Here is a 14,438-nt window from a genome sequence, read left to right on the forward strand (position 1 = left end):
GTTTGTCTCACTTTTGTTTCGCGTGCACTTTAAAAAAAATGTTGACAAAAAAAGAACGAAGCACAGACAACTCTGTTTTGCCCGTCAGCACAGTTGATAACCCTGGCATTGGCCTCCAAACGAACGCAAAAAAAATGTGTTGCCTACTTCAAGGCGCGCTCAATTAAAGTTGGGTGCGGACAAACAACAACAACAACAAGAAGAACAAGAACAGCAGCAAATAGGAAAGAAAGAGAAGAAACGATGGGGAATTGCACTTTTGATCGCATTGCAGCTGCAGCTGCCGCTGCTGTTGTTGTTGTTGTTGTTTTTAAATAATTTGCTTGGTTTTTTCGCGTGTTATTTTTTCCCTCTTTTTCGTATTTTGTTATTGCTTGCGAGATGAATGCGAGGATGAGGGAGCCAGCGGGCGAGGGGGGGTGGCAGGGTCTGGTAGCACATCGGGGAAGGAGAGAGAGAAGCGAAGACGAAGAAGAAGAAGAGAAAACACAGCAGCAGAAAATGAAACAAGAAACAAGTCCACACCCAAAAATTCAAAGACACGCACAACAGCGACGCTAACGATGCTGCCGACGCTGTCGTTGACGTCGGCGCACACACATACACACACACACACACACTCGCAGACACACACACAGACACAGTCACGCACGCACACAAACACGTTAATATGTATTTTTGCGAGCTGAATTTGTGGCCTGGATTTGCGCAAACTGTTTTTGGCCTTTGTCAACTGTTTTTTTCCTCTGCTTCCTTTGCTGTTGTACTTTCTATTTTTTAGCCTGACGTAGGGGAGGGAGAGGGAAAGGGAAAGGGCTATTGTATGTGCTTGCTTACGTTTCACTTATTTATGCTTTTGTGCTCTTAAAGCTACACTGCACGGCACGCTGTCATCGCAAGTTCGCTGTTCGCTGTTCGCGGTCCGCGGTCGAAAGCGTTTTCTTTTTTTGTGTTGTGTTTTTTTTTTTGTTTTTGGGGTCAGTTGGTCACTTGACCAGAAGCTGTCCACGAGCTGTCTGCCAACTCTGCTGCTGCTGGGTTCTAAGTCACGGTCCAAGTCAGAGTCAGAGTCGAAAGTCTGGTCTAGGTTTTTAGCCGCTGTTCGCTGCTGTCGTTGTCGTCGTTGTCGTCGCGCGTTGTGTTTTTTAGCCCCGCTGACGAGTTGCGACTTTGCGACGAGATGCGAAATGCGAGATGCGAGATGCCGTTGCCGATGCCGATGCGGAGTGAATGCGACGAGCAACGATGTGGCACTGCCAACCCGGGACAGAAGCACAACCGTTACTACCAGCAGCAGCAGCAGCAACGATGGCAACGACAGCAGCAGAGCAGCAGAGGAGTAGCAGAGGCAGCGACAAGTTCAAAGCAGAGAATGCTGGATGCTGATTACGAAATTTACAAAAGCTTCACACACACACTCACACACGCGCGTAGGGACACGCGCAGTTATTACAGTTATGTATATTTGTAGCTTTCGTTGTAGTTGTGCACTCCCCAACTCAACTCTGGCATTCCCCTCCGCTTCCCACCCCTCGACTACTCAGCTTCTTCGCTTCTGTCAATGTCAAAGGAGAACAGCAGCAGCAGGGCTTTATTTTGTTGTTTTTTTTTTTGTTGTTTTTGGTCTGCGCGCCAAAGTGTCGTAATATTAATATGCCAGGGCTCGTGCGCCACTCTCTTTGTCTCTCTCTCTCTCTTCATCTCGTGCCAAACCCATTTTTCTAACGCTCAGTAACTGACCCCACCCGTTGGCTTACAACAGTTGTCAGAGTTGCCAGGTGGCTGAATTAAAAGATATTACAAGTTTTGCAAATACTGACAAAGAATGCTTAAAGAAGAGTCTAGCAAATGTTTTGTTCATGCAAATTTCAGTGCAGCAAAATACGATCAAAACAATTCAATGAGCATCTGACAACTCTGCTTTGGTTGCCAACCGATTGAGAGAGAGCCGTCGTCAGAGAGCGCGAGAGAGTGTGAGAGAGAGACTGCGCCAGCATCCGAACGAAAGGAAACGAAACGAAACGAAGCAAACAAATCGAAACGAAACGAAGCAAACGAATCCAGCTGAGTTCAGCGCTCGGCTGATGCTGCGTGCGAAAACGAGCCGAAGCTGCTTCGGCTTCCTCGGCTGCCTTGACTTCGACTTCGGCTCGGTTCGATTTTTCGAGACGAGACACAAAAACCACGTGTTGATTTGTTTTGATTATGCGCATTTTGCCTTCGAAACTTTTTTAATTGAATCGCACGCTCTCTCCCAGTCTCAGTCTCAGTTTCAGATTCTGCTGCCACTGTTTGACAGCTAAGCAAAGAAAGAGAGAGAGAGAGCGAGAGCGAGAGAGTGAATGCCTGGTGGTTTGCTCTTGTCTTTGCTGCCTTTGCCTTTGCCCATGGGCAACATCGTCGTCATTGTCGAGGCTGTTTGGATTGTTGCTTTTGACTTCGGTTTTGCCAGTAGTCTTGTCTCCATCCCATTTTCCCCATTCCCCCCTGTTCACCGTTTCCATTTACGTTCCCCTCTCGCTTTGGTTTGAGTTCCATGCGTTCTCGGCGTGTAAACGTTTTGCGGCTTTGCCGTTGTCTCTAGCTCAGATGATGTTGCGAACTGAGAACTGAGAACAGGGAACTGAGAACTGGGAGCTGGCTGCCAAGTTGGTAAATTAATAAATTGCCTGTATAAACGTGGCCCCGAGTGCGTCCTTTGACGAAATTTGATCGAGCAGCGGCAGGGACAAGCGATTAGGCATGACTGTTGACATGTCTATGATAGATATGCTGCCGCCTTGCGACAACCGCACCGCAGCCGAGAGCAAGACTCGTCTCCAGCACTCTACACGGCCTGACAAGGTCACCAGTCACCACTCACCACTCACCCCTTACCCAGTCGCACCCCTTTCTGTGCTTTCTGTACTTTGTAGTTCGCTGTTGGAGCATTATTATAAATTTGAACATACGTATTTACATATGGAGCATAATATTAAACAGCATGCTCGTAATTACCATTTCGTTCTCTCTTTCGTTCGTTCTCTCACTTTTTACCCGGATCCCTGACACTTTCCTTTCACCGTTCGTTTAGCTTTTCTGTACCTCCCTTGGCAACTATGACTACCTACTATGAATGTGCGTGTGTGTGAGTGTTTTAGATTCTCTTTGTGCCTGTCGTATATTGGTTACAAGTGAAAAGGGGCAGCTTCTCGTACTCGCATCATTGCCAACGAAATATGCCCATATCTTCAAAGCGCACACACGCAGAAGGGCGACAACAGAGAGGAGCGCAATCATCATCATCATCATCATCATCAGCATTATCATCAGGAGCAACATCAGGAGCTTCATCCGCATAGTTCGAGGGCAAATTTGGAAGCGCTTTAAACACATTTTAGGGGCGTTGTACCAGCCAAAGCAGACCGACCATTTATTGTGGGCTTTTTGAGAAATTTACTTCAGCCTCAGCTTTAGCTTTCGAGCGAGCGAACGAGATAGATAGAAGCTTCGGCAAATCTCTAGCCACAAGTTTCCAATGGATGCGAACCTACTGCTAAGGATTTTTTTTTTGTGGTTTTTAGAGCGACCGAGCGGCGATTAAAGCAATTTTCCACATCATTGAATTGTGCTCAAGTCACAGGACGTGCGTCAATTAGGCCACTCTCTTTGTCTGCTTAGAGTAGACCTCTCCTAGACACCCACTTGACTCCTTGCCTCCCCGCCTCCCTGCTGCTCCCCACGAGGAGTTGTGCTCGATTGCCACTGGCAATTTGCATAATTATCTCTTGCATGGCAAAAGTTTCACCGCAATTGCCAATCAGCAATTGTCGCTATCGCCTGCAATGAGAAGATACCGCATACAAAACACTCGATTGATTCGAATAAATATCAAAACGGACTCTCAGATTGCCACTTGCGCTACAATACATATTCAAAGTTCGACTGTTAAATACAAAATTTGAATTTAAGCTTGTAAAAAGGCTGCGTTCAAATACACCGATATGTACATTTGGTATATTAATATACTACTACATCTCAAAATATAGCAAAGAGTACAAAATATACAAAATAGTCAACACAATAATACAAGTAGTAAATATTGAAATATATATTTAGTATATTAATATACTACTACATCTCAAAATATAGCATAGAGTACAAAATATACTAAATAGTCAACACAATAATACAAGTAGTAAATACCGTAATATATATTTGGTATATTAATATACTACTACATCTCAAAATATAGCATAGAGTACAAAATATACTAAATAGTCAACCCAATATTACAAGTAATGAATACCGAAATGTATATTTGGTATATTAATATACCACAACATCTCAAAATATACCGTAGAGTACAAAATATACTAAATAGTCAACGTAAAATTACAAATAATAATAGCCGAAATGTATATTTGATATATTAATATACCACTTTATTCAAAATATACCATAGAGTACAAAATATACTAAATAGTGAACACAATAATACAAGTAGTAAATACCGAAATGTATATTTGGTATATTAATATACCACAACATCTCAAAATATACCATAGAGTACAAAATATACCAAATAGTCAACCCAATATTACAAATAATAATAGCCGAAATGTATATTTGATATATTAATATACCACTACATTTGAAATATACCATAAAGTCCAAAATATACCAAATAGTCAACCCAATATTACAAATAATAATAGCCGAAATGTATATTTGATATATTAATATACTACTACATTTAAAATATACCATAAAGTACAAAATATACCAAATAGTCAACTCAATATTACAATTAATGAATTCATTATAGTACATTTTATTTACAAATCAAATATAAGAGTTCAGGTTCAAGTTTTAAATGCAAATTCGGGTTCAAAATCATATCTATTCAATGACCTAATTAAATTTAATTGTTTGCGATTACAAAATAAAAAGCAATTGGCACAAATTAGCGAACAAATTCAAGACTTTCTTTATTACTATTTGAAATGGTGCTGCAATCTTTTGCCTGGCAACTGGAAACAGGCAACTGACAGATGGCAGCTGGAGGCTCCAGGCTGAAGGCTGAAGGCTCGAGGCTGGCAGCCTTGATTCCTAAGTTAATTATTTCAATTAATTAGAGATGCCGAGGCACAACTAGCGCGTGTGCCAAGGTGAATGCAGCATCAGCAGCAGCAGCCTTTATTTGGCTTTGAAGCCACTTAAAGGGCGAGAAAAAGAGAAAGACAGAGCGAGACGGGAAGAGTAAGAGAAGGAGGCGAGATTTGTTGTGCAACCACATCACTCATACGCCTCGTTGTCGAGCGACGGTCGAGCGAAGACTCATTTGACTGCGCTGATAACAATTATTGCGCTGCGCCTTTTTCGTACTTTTTGTATTGCAATTGCAGAGCAGAGAGGAGAGTAGAGGGGGGAGAGAGAGAATTAAAAGACTGGAAAAGCGATTTAATAAAATAGACGTAATGATAAAAGCACTTTACACACATGACACGTCACAACTCGATGCGATGCGATGCGCTGCGCTGTGACTTGAAGCTGTGGCTCTGCAATCGATTGAAATTCAAGAACGTGGCGAGGGAGCAGAGCATAAATCATAATATGATACAGAGGCGCAGAGCACACACAAAATAATAAAGCAGACGAGTGTCGGGGCGGAATGGAGGGGGAGAGAGAGAGACAAGAAGAAGTACAGAGGGTGAAGAAGAAGAAGAGCTGGCGTGACAAGTCCAGAAATCCATTAATTTGCTTAGCTTTTACACCAGTTTCCCTCTTAGCATCAGGGCTGCACCCCTCGCGCGTCCTTTGACTGATGGGCACACTCAGATATCGCTTGTGGTTCCCCTGAGGGGGGAAGTAGAGGAAGAGGAAGAGGCTGGAGTCTGGAGAAACGTGCAAATGCATAATGCGCAGATCAAACATGCATTCAACTCTGTTCTCTTGCCCGATTCCCTCACAACAAACATGGAGTTGGGTTCAACCAACCAACCAACCAAACAACTTTGACCCCAATCTGTTATAGCCTATCTCCAAAGCGCAGATTATAGATTTATTCGAATACTTATAATATTAAATTATACTATATTAAAGAGTTGAAAGACCATTTTGTTTTGCAAGTTGCACAGATTTCAGATTGTTACTTATAGTATTAAAATATACTATATTATAAAAGCCACTTTAACCTCAATCTTTTATATCCTTTCTCCAAAGCGCAGAATACTTATATTATTAAATTATACTATATTAAAGAGTTTACACAAATTTCAGATTGTTACTTATAGTATTAAAATATACTATATTATAAAAGCCACTTTAACCTCAATCTGTTATATCCTTTCTCAAAAGCGCAAATTATAGATTTATTCGAATACTGGCAGTAATAAATTATACTACTATATATTAGAGCTTTGCTTTGCAAAGATTCAAATTGTTACTTATAGTATTCAATTATACTGTATTATAAAATTAAAATATACTATATTATAGAAGCCACTTTGACCTTAATCTGTTATATTTTTTCTCAAAAGCGCAAAGTTTAAATTATAGATTTAAACCTATACTTATAGTATTATAATATAGTATATTATAATACCCACTCTGTAGACTTTGACTCTGCTTTGCAAAGTTTCAAAGATTTCAGATTGTTAGTTATAGTATTGAAATATTCTATATCATAGTAACATTTTAAAATATACTACAATATGTAATAGAAGCCACTTTCACCTCAATCTGCTATTTCCTTCCTCTGAAAAATTAGAGATCACAACATTTCTCAAAGTTTGAAGTATGGATTTAAGATTGTTTAATATGATATACTTTTGGTATTAAAATATACTATATTATAGTATTATATGTAGTTACTTCTTTGCTTGACATAATTCTGATTTGCAATATTTCTCAGAGCAAAGTTTGAATAATAGATTTTAGATTGTTTAATATACTGTACATACGGTATTATTCTGTAATATACTATAATTTAGTATACTTATGGTAGTATAGTATATTTTTAACAATCTGAAATCAATTATTCAAATTTTTGCTTTACATTATTCTATTTCAGAAAAGAGCAAATATATTTGATTTATTTCTGATAAAAATCATTACTGAATGTTTAATTGAAATTTGTTGCACTTCTTATGTTAAATGAATTTTTCACTTGTGAAGCACTCGATTTGAGTGCTTGGCTTGCTTTTGGCTATGCTCACAAAGAGATTTATTTATAGCCCTGAATTCTCGAGTTGCAAATGCGAAAAGTCCTGAAATGGCATTAGCCCAGTAAATGAAATAAAAAAATACAAATGCGATGAGAAATGAGGGTATTGATCTGTAGAGATGATGGAAGAGATGGAGAATCCAATTACAACATAATTACACTTGGTTACACTTGGCACACACACACACACACACACACACACACAGAGACTCAGAGTCAGACTCAGACTCAAGCTCAGAGAGTACAAAATGTGTGAGGGATTTCGAATTTCAATTAAATACGTGCCTGCCTCGAGTTCCATCTCGAAGTTGAAAGCAGTCGAAGAGCGAGAGGGAGAGCGAGAGGGAGAGTGAGAGGAATGTATGTAAATCGAATTTATAGCAAATAGTTTGACTTTATGATGCACTCAAGACTCTTGCTGCCTAATCAACTGAGGGCAAAAGGGCAGCGGGGAAAGCCGAAGGGGGAAGTTGCAACAGTTGCCCAAGTTTAGCCATAACATCGAAGCAACTATTTAAATATTCGTTGCATACTTTTGGCGTGTGCGTGTGTGTGTGAAAGGATGTGATGTGTCTAAGATTTGCCTGAGGGGAAGAGAAGAACAATGAAGGAAGCCAAAGGAAGGCAAAGGCAACTTATGCGTGACAACGACATTGACAGCTCACCGATTTCAGTGCAACCAAGAAACTGAAATAGAGACAGAGACTAAAGAGACTACAGAGAGAGAGAGCGAGAGAGTGAGAAAGTGAAAGTTGGAGAGGACTTTAGAAAATGCAAAAACTTGCAAACAGAAATTGAAACGCAGCAAACTAGCAAAAGTTGAGCGAGAGCATCGACTGTGTGAGACCCTGTAAACAAAAAAATTGTTTCAACAATGCGAAATGTGAATTGCGAAACGAGAAATACTCAGAGATACCAGCTACAATTCAATAAGCGCACATAAGTATGGTATTATCGTTCAAATATACTACTACTATATTTGAAATATACCATACAAAATATACCAGATAGTCAATACAATATTACAATTCATAAATACATTATAATACACATCGAGCCAAACACAAACAAAACTTATCTTAAATAATAGATTAATTATATTTTATACACAAATAGAGGGATAGGGTAGAAGGTATATAATATTTGGTATATTTTCGGTATTTTTGCGGTATATTAATTTAGTGTAATTTAAATTTAATACTGCACTATTAGTTGCTTTGGCTGGCAATCTGGTATATTTAACTCGTAGTACTATACCATCATACCGAATATAATATTCGATATGTTTCTGGTATATTAATTTGGTATATTTTAAAATGAATACCGCATTAGTTGCTTTGGCTGGAAATCTGATACATTTTGCACTCTAAAGTATATTTTGAATGTGGTACTATATTAATATGTCAAATATAGCCTTCGGTATATTTTTAGTATTCTTGTGGTATATAATTGGTATATTATTTATACCGCACTTTATTAATACGTATTCTTGATTGCAGTATTTTTATAAGCAATTTAGAAATTTTTTACAGTAGTATTAAAATATACTGAATTTATTCATTTCAATTATGATAACAACATGTAAGCAACAAATCAATATGCATGCGTTGATTTATTTCTTCAACAATTAAATTACTATAAAAATGTATTCAGTATTGAGTTTGCTTATCCGGCGGATTGTATATACCCAAAATGCTGCAGCCACATAGGGTATGCAAGCTGCACAGCTGACAACTCTCGAGTGTCCAGACTTGACAACAAGGTGTAACATAGGCTAACGCCTTGGCTTCGTCTCTCAGGCAAAGAGGACGACATCAAGGTGTCCCTCTCTCTCTCTCTCTCTCTCTCTTTCTCTCCATCTCTCTCTTTGTATGTGCTTTAGCATCTTGTTTGGCTGACAAGGACTTCAGGGCTTTCAATTGAAATGCCCATACGCGTGTCAGACTAATGTTTGCCTAGCACGCACTTGCCAACTTGACAGCTTGATAACTTGCTAGCTTGATTATTTGCCAGCTTGCCAGCTAGCCAGCTTGCTGACTTTCTGGCTAGCTGCGACGATGAGCTCGAGCTTTGAGTGGTTGAAGTGAAGAGTGGTCGATTTGAATTGGTATTTATTTTCGATTTCGATTTCGATCTATCTGGCAACGCTGCCTAATGCGATGCCCTTGTTAAGTTGGCTGCACTTGAGCACTTGAGTTTGCCTTTGATCAGATTTCGCATTTCTCGCTTCTCGTTGAAGCTCTACATAAAATCAATCCACTTTTCGCTGTCGTGTGGAGAATGTGTTAAGTGTTAATGGATTTAATGGATTTATCGATGGGAACAATGCGTTGCCTCCCAAGTGTCTTAATGATAACTGCCTGTTTATTTATTTACGAGCGTGCTCTCTCTCTCTCTCTCTCTCTCTCTCTTCATCTAGTATATAGTATATAGAAATACACACATCGTAACAAGCTAACAATATCAATAATAAGAACAAGAACAATGACAACGACGACGACGACGACGTTGACAACAATGGCAACATACAATGTTGAGCCTGACGTGACGTTGTTCATTTTTTATGAACGTCATTTGTCGTCCTTTCGCTTTTCATTCATACTCGTACTTAACTTAACTTGTTTATGAAATTCCCTCGCCTTTTGTCCCAAAACATCTTTCTCACTTTGTTGCCCCATTTCTCTTTCGGCCATCGCTGCCGTTGCTGCTGCTGCTATTATTATTACTTTTATTATTATTATGCTTGCTGCTTTTGTTGCTGTGGTTGTCTTGTCTTTCCTGTCATTTCTCTTCTTTTTCCTGATGCCCTACAATTGCCTGCAGACGTCGGGCATTATTGACTGATTCGATATTTGTTTACGCTTCACATGAAACACTTTATTCGACTAACGATTTGTATAATAATTATTATTGGTAAATATTCATTTAACTGACACCAAGTTAAACAAATAAAATACACATGGAGAAAGCAAGTAAGAAAGTGTGCTCGACTGCGAGATACCCGCCACCCAATAGTGTAGTATTATTCTTAAAATATACTAAATTAATATACCACAAAAATACTAAAAAATATATCAAAGGCTATGCTTGGTTTATGGATAGAGTACTACATTCAAAATATATTAGTAAAACTAAAGCACATACGAATATACCGAATTAATATACCATAAAATACTAAAAAAATACTGTGTTTGGTTTATGGATAGAGTAATTTATTGAAAATATACCATAGTGTGCAAAATATACCACATTGTCAACTAAAGCACATACGAATATACCGAATTAATATACCATAAAATACTAAAAATATACTGTGTTTAGTTTATGGATAGAAAAACATAATATATTAAAAATATACTATAAAGTGCAAAATATACCACATTGTTAACTAACGCACATACGAATATACCAAATTAATATACCACAAAAATAAAACAAAAATATACCAAAGGCTATGTTTGGTATATGTACTACATTGAAAATATACCAACCTAAGCACATACGAATATACCACAAAAATACTAAAAATATACCAAAGGCTGTATTTAGTATATTTATATATTACCACATTTCCATATTTTTATAGGGTATCTGCAGGTCGAGCTTGTTGTGCTGCGTTGCAGCATTCTCACTTGTTTTCGTTTGATTTAATCATAATTCTGTCGGAGCACATCAAAATGCCTTGCAACCAAACCACATTGTTCCTAACCTAAGCTGTCCCCTTCCCCCTTCCCCTTCCACTTCCCCCCTTCCCCTTTCTCCCTTCGTCTCTCTCTCTCCACATGCCGCATTTCATCCTGGACACGGAACATGACAATCGAAATCGAGTCAACATTGAACAAGTGTTTTCCGGCACACACACACACACACACACAAAATACACACATACGCTTGTTGTCTAAACACACACGTGTGTATAATTGTGTGCGTGTGTGTGTGTTTTGTTTTAAATTGCATTGGATGACAGTTTGATTCGATTGAATTGTGGCCAACATGCTTTTCGTTTTTTCGTTGTTTTCGTTTTCGGCTCGCACAGGAAATATAATCTGCAACGGGGGCAAGGAGGCGTGGCAACAATTCCAATGACCATTATCGATCTACGAGTATTCGCTTAACTCATTTCAATTTCCCCCCCTTCCCTTTGTCCCCTCCCTTGGCCACACACCTCACGTTCCTCGTGTCTCGTGTGGCAGCTGGCAGATGATGGAATCAATAACAGTTAACAGCTAACAGCCAACAGCCAACAGGGCCACCCACGCTGCAATCTTTCGTCAGTTGCCAGATGACGATTGCCAGTTGGTATACCCGGTAGCCAAGTGGCAACAGGGTAGCTACGATAATTGTTACACGAACTGTAATCCAAATAAGTTACAAAAGCTACTGTCAATCAGTAAAACAAGGTGGTGGTATTATTCTTTAAATATACCAAATTAATACATGTACCACAAAAATACTAAAATATACCAACATCTATATTTAGTATATTGATACAGTATTACATTCAGTCGAGTGTGCTCGATCCCATTTTGAATGGTGTGATATTATTTTTAAGATATACCAAAATTAATATACCACAAAAATACCGAAATATATCAAAATCTATATTTGGTATATTGATGTAGTGCCACATTTAAAATATATAATGGAGTACTAAATATATCAAATTAAATATTATTCTTTAAATATACCGAATTAATGTACCTCAAAAATACCGAAATATACCAAAATCTATATTTGGTATATTGCAGTATTACATCCAGTCGAGAGTGCTCGATCCCATTTTGAATGGGAGCAGCACTTATTATCGTTTTGTAAAATTTTTTAATTTTATTGTAATATTAATTTTATTTTGATAATAATAAAAATGAAAATAAATTTACATAAATATTCAAGCAATAATTTTGTTTTGTCTTTTCAGCTCAAAAATAATAAATGTCGGGTGAGTACTAAACTGTGTTAGTAATGTGTTTGCATTTTTTTTATTTATTTTCAATTTGAATTTAACCAAAAATAATAAAAGCATAAAATGAACATTCTAAGACGAAATGCGTTAGCGCAATTCAGTTGCTATAGGTAACGGGTATCTGAGAGTCGAGCATACCCGATTGCGTGGCTGGCTTGTTAGTTGGCTGTTTGGAGTTGGCAATTGACAATTGCCAATTAGGCAAAAGCAAGTTAAAAAGGCCTTCGTTGGAAGTCTTTCGACTCGACTTGTTTTGCCTTGACTTGTTTTTAGTTTTGTTTTCTTTTTATTAGATTGATTCAGACTGTGTTTGTTGTTGTTGTTGTTATTGTTGTTGTTGCAGTGATATCATAGTCTCAACCAACACGAACGCCAACGCACAAAGTGTTTCAGTCTGGTCTGGCGTCTGGTTCCAGTTCCACTTCCAGTTCCAGTTCCAGTTCCAGTCTCAGTTCCAGTTCCAGCTGCACTAAACAGCCTTGACTTTGGCCGCCTGCTGTTGCGATTTGACTGCAAGTGCAATGAGAGAGAGAGACAGAGATAGAAAGAGAGGGACAGCAAGAAAGGGAGAGAGCGAGAGAAGTGGAAAGAGAGAGAGAAAGGGAAAGAGTGCGAGAGAGAGAGAGAGAGAGAAGCAGAAAGAGAGACATATAGAGAGAGAAAGAGACAGAGAGAGGGTGAGACAGAGAGATTAAGAGAGAGGGCGAGAGAAAGAGTGAGTTAGAGCGAGTGAGAAAGAATGAGCAAGAAGAGGAGAGAGATATCAAGAGAGTTAAGAGTGAGAGAGAAATACAGAAAGAGAGATAGAGTGAGTTAGAGAGAAAGAGAAGGAGAAACAGCGAAAGAGCGAGAGAGAAAGAGTAAGAGAGAGAGAGAGAGAAAGGGAGAAAACGAGAGAAATGAATAAGAGAGAAAGAGTGAATGAGAGATACAGTATGAGAAAGAGAGAGAGTAGGTTAGAGAGAAACAGATAAAGAGATCAAGAAAGAGAAAGAGAGAAAAGGAAAGAATGAGAAAAAGTGTAAGAGAGAGAGAGAGAGAGAGAGAGAGAGAGAAAGAAGGATAAAGAGTGTAAGGGAGAGAGATTGTGAGAGATAGAGAGACAGAAAGAGAAAAAGGTTGAGACAAAGAGAGAGAGAGAGAGAAAAAAGGAGAATGAGTGTAAGAGAGAGAGTGTGAAAGATAGAAAGAGAGTGTGAGAGACAGAAACAGAAGGAGGTGGAGACAGAGAGAGAGATTGAAAGAGAATGATAGATAAATAGAGAGAGAGAGAGAGAGAGAGATTAAGAGAGTAAGAGAGAAAAAGATTGAAAGAGAATGATAGATAAATAGATAGAGAGAGAGAGAGAGAGAAAGAGAGAGAGAGATAGTACGAGAGTTAGAAAGAGAATGATAGATAAATAGATAGAGAGAGAGAGAGAGAGAGAGAAAGAGAGAGAGAGAGAGAGAGATAGAAAGAGAGTTAGAAAGAGAATGATAGATAAATAGATAGAGAGAGAGAAAGAGAGAATGTGAGTTTGGCATACACACTTGTTGTGGGCAACTAAATTTACCTGTGATCAAGGTGTCTGCATCGCTTGGCGCTGGCAGCAGCTCTGAGACTTCGCCAGTGGCTAAAACGGACGCAGAGTTCGCTTCCTTTTGCTGGACTTGTTTACGCAGCTTGCGGAGATAGGCAGCCTTGTATTCATCGCTTGGCTTGCCGCCAAGTCCGTAGCTCACCTCGAGCACAGTCAACGGAATAACTGTCGACGAGACAGGCACCAGATCTGTGTGAGAGACAGAGAGAGATAGATAGATAGCGTCAGTCACTACAATAGGTAAATCCAAAAACAACTTACCAGCTTCGAATTTGTCTGCAGGATTCCGTTTATACAACATGGGCGAGGGCAAAGCGATGACGCAATCCAAAGTCAAGGCAATGACCACCAGGGTTACCACCAACTGCAGACTTTGCGAAGTTACTTTCATTTTTCCCTGCATAATTTGATTCGTTCGATTCTCATTCACGTCCACACCGGCGAAGACTTGTACTGCGACTAACTGCGGCTGCTTAAGCGAATTTCGAATATCGAATTTTGCGCAGACGTAACTTTACTGATAATTCCAGCAGATTACTCGCTTATCGCGTACAAGCGGAAATTTCTAATATACGCTTAACTTTCATTTTTTATTTCTATTCGTTTATTGTGCTATGTATTTTTTGAAACAAATAATTTCTATCATTGATCAATTTTACTTTAAATTACCATTTAAATTTCAAAATAA

General features: G+C 38.8%; 2 protein-coding genes across 5 annotated transcripts in view; both read right to left on the bottom strand.

The window, feature by feature from the left end:
- Positions 1-1,275, bottom strand: part of LOC117576494 (glutamate receptor ionotropic, NMDA 2B) — a 37,142-nt gene extending 35,867 nt beyond the window's left edge. For all 4 annotated transcript variants that reach the window (XM_052005502.1, XM_034261283.2, XM_034261294.2 and 1 more), the window contains exon 1: positions 838-1,275. The gene's annotated coding sequence lies outside the window, so the exon portion shown is untranslated. The remainder of the gene's footprint in view (positions 1-837) is intronic.
- Positions 1,276-12,097: 10,822 nt separating this feature from the next.
- Positions 12,098-14,328, bottom strand: LOC117572250 (uncharacterized). Its single transcript, XM_034254941.2, has 3 exons — positions 14,012-14,328; positions 13,724-13,939; positions 12,098-12,680 (listed from the first exon to the last, which is right to left on the bottom strand). The coding sequence occupies exons 1-3, from the start codon at positions 14,151-14,153 to the stop codon at positions 12,640-12,642; spliced, it is 399 nt and encodes a 132-aa protein (XP_034110832.1). The 5' UTR covers positions 14,154-14,328; the 3' UTR covers positions 12,098-12,639.
- Positions 14,329-14,438: the final 110 nt, after the last annotated feature.

The sequence above is a fragment of the Drosophila albomicans genome, chromosome X, assembly GCF_009650485.2.
Source record: "Drosophila albomicans strain 15112-1751.03 chromosome X, ASM965048v2, whole genome shotgun sequence".
Lineage (NCBI taxonomy): Eukaryota > Metazoa > Arthropoda > Insecta > Diptera > Drosophilidae > Drosophila > Drosophila albomicans.

Excerpts from the sequence above, each read along its gene's own strand:
- LOC117572250 (XM_034254941.2), bottom strand. The coding sequence starts at position 14,153 with ATGCAGGGAAAAATGAAAGTAACTTCGCAAAGTCTGCAGTTGGTGGTA. Across the intron at positions 13,940-14,011 it reads TGCAGACAAATTCGAAGCTG|ATCTGGTGCCTGTCTCGTCG; the intron begins GTAAGTTGTTTT and ends TCTCTCACACAG. Across the intron at positions 12,681-13,723 it reads TGCAGACACCTTGATCACAG|TCAAATCGCAACAGCAGGCG; the intron begins GTAAATTTAGTT and ends TTGCACTTGCAG.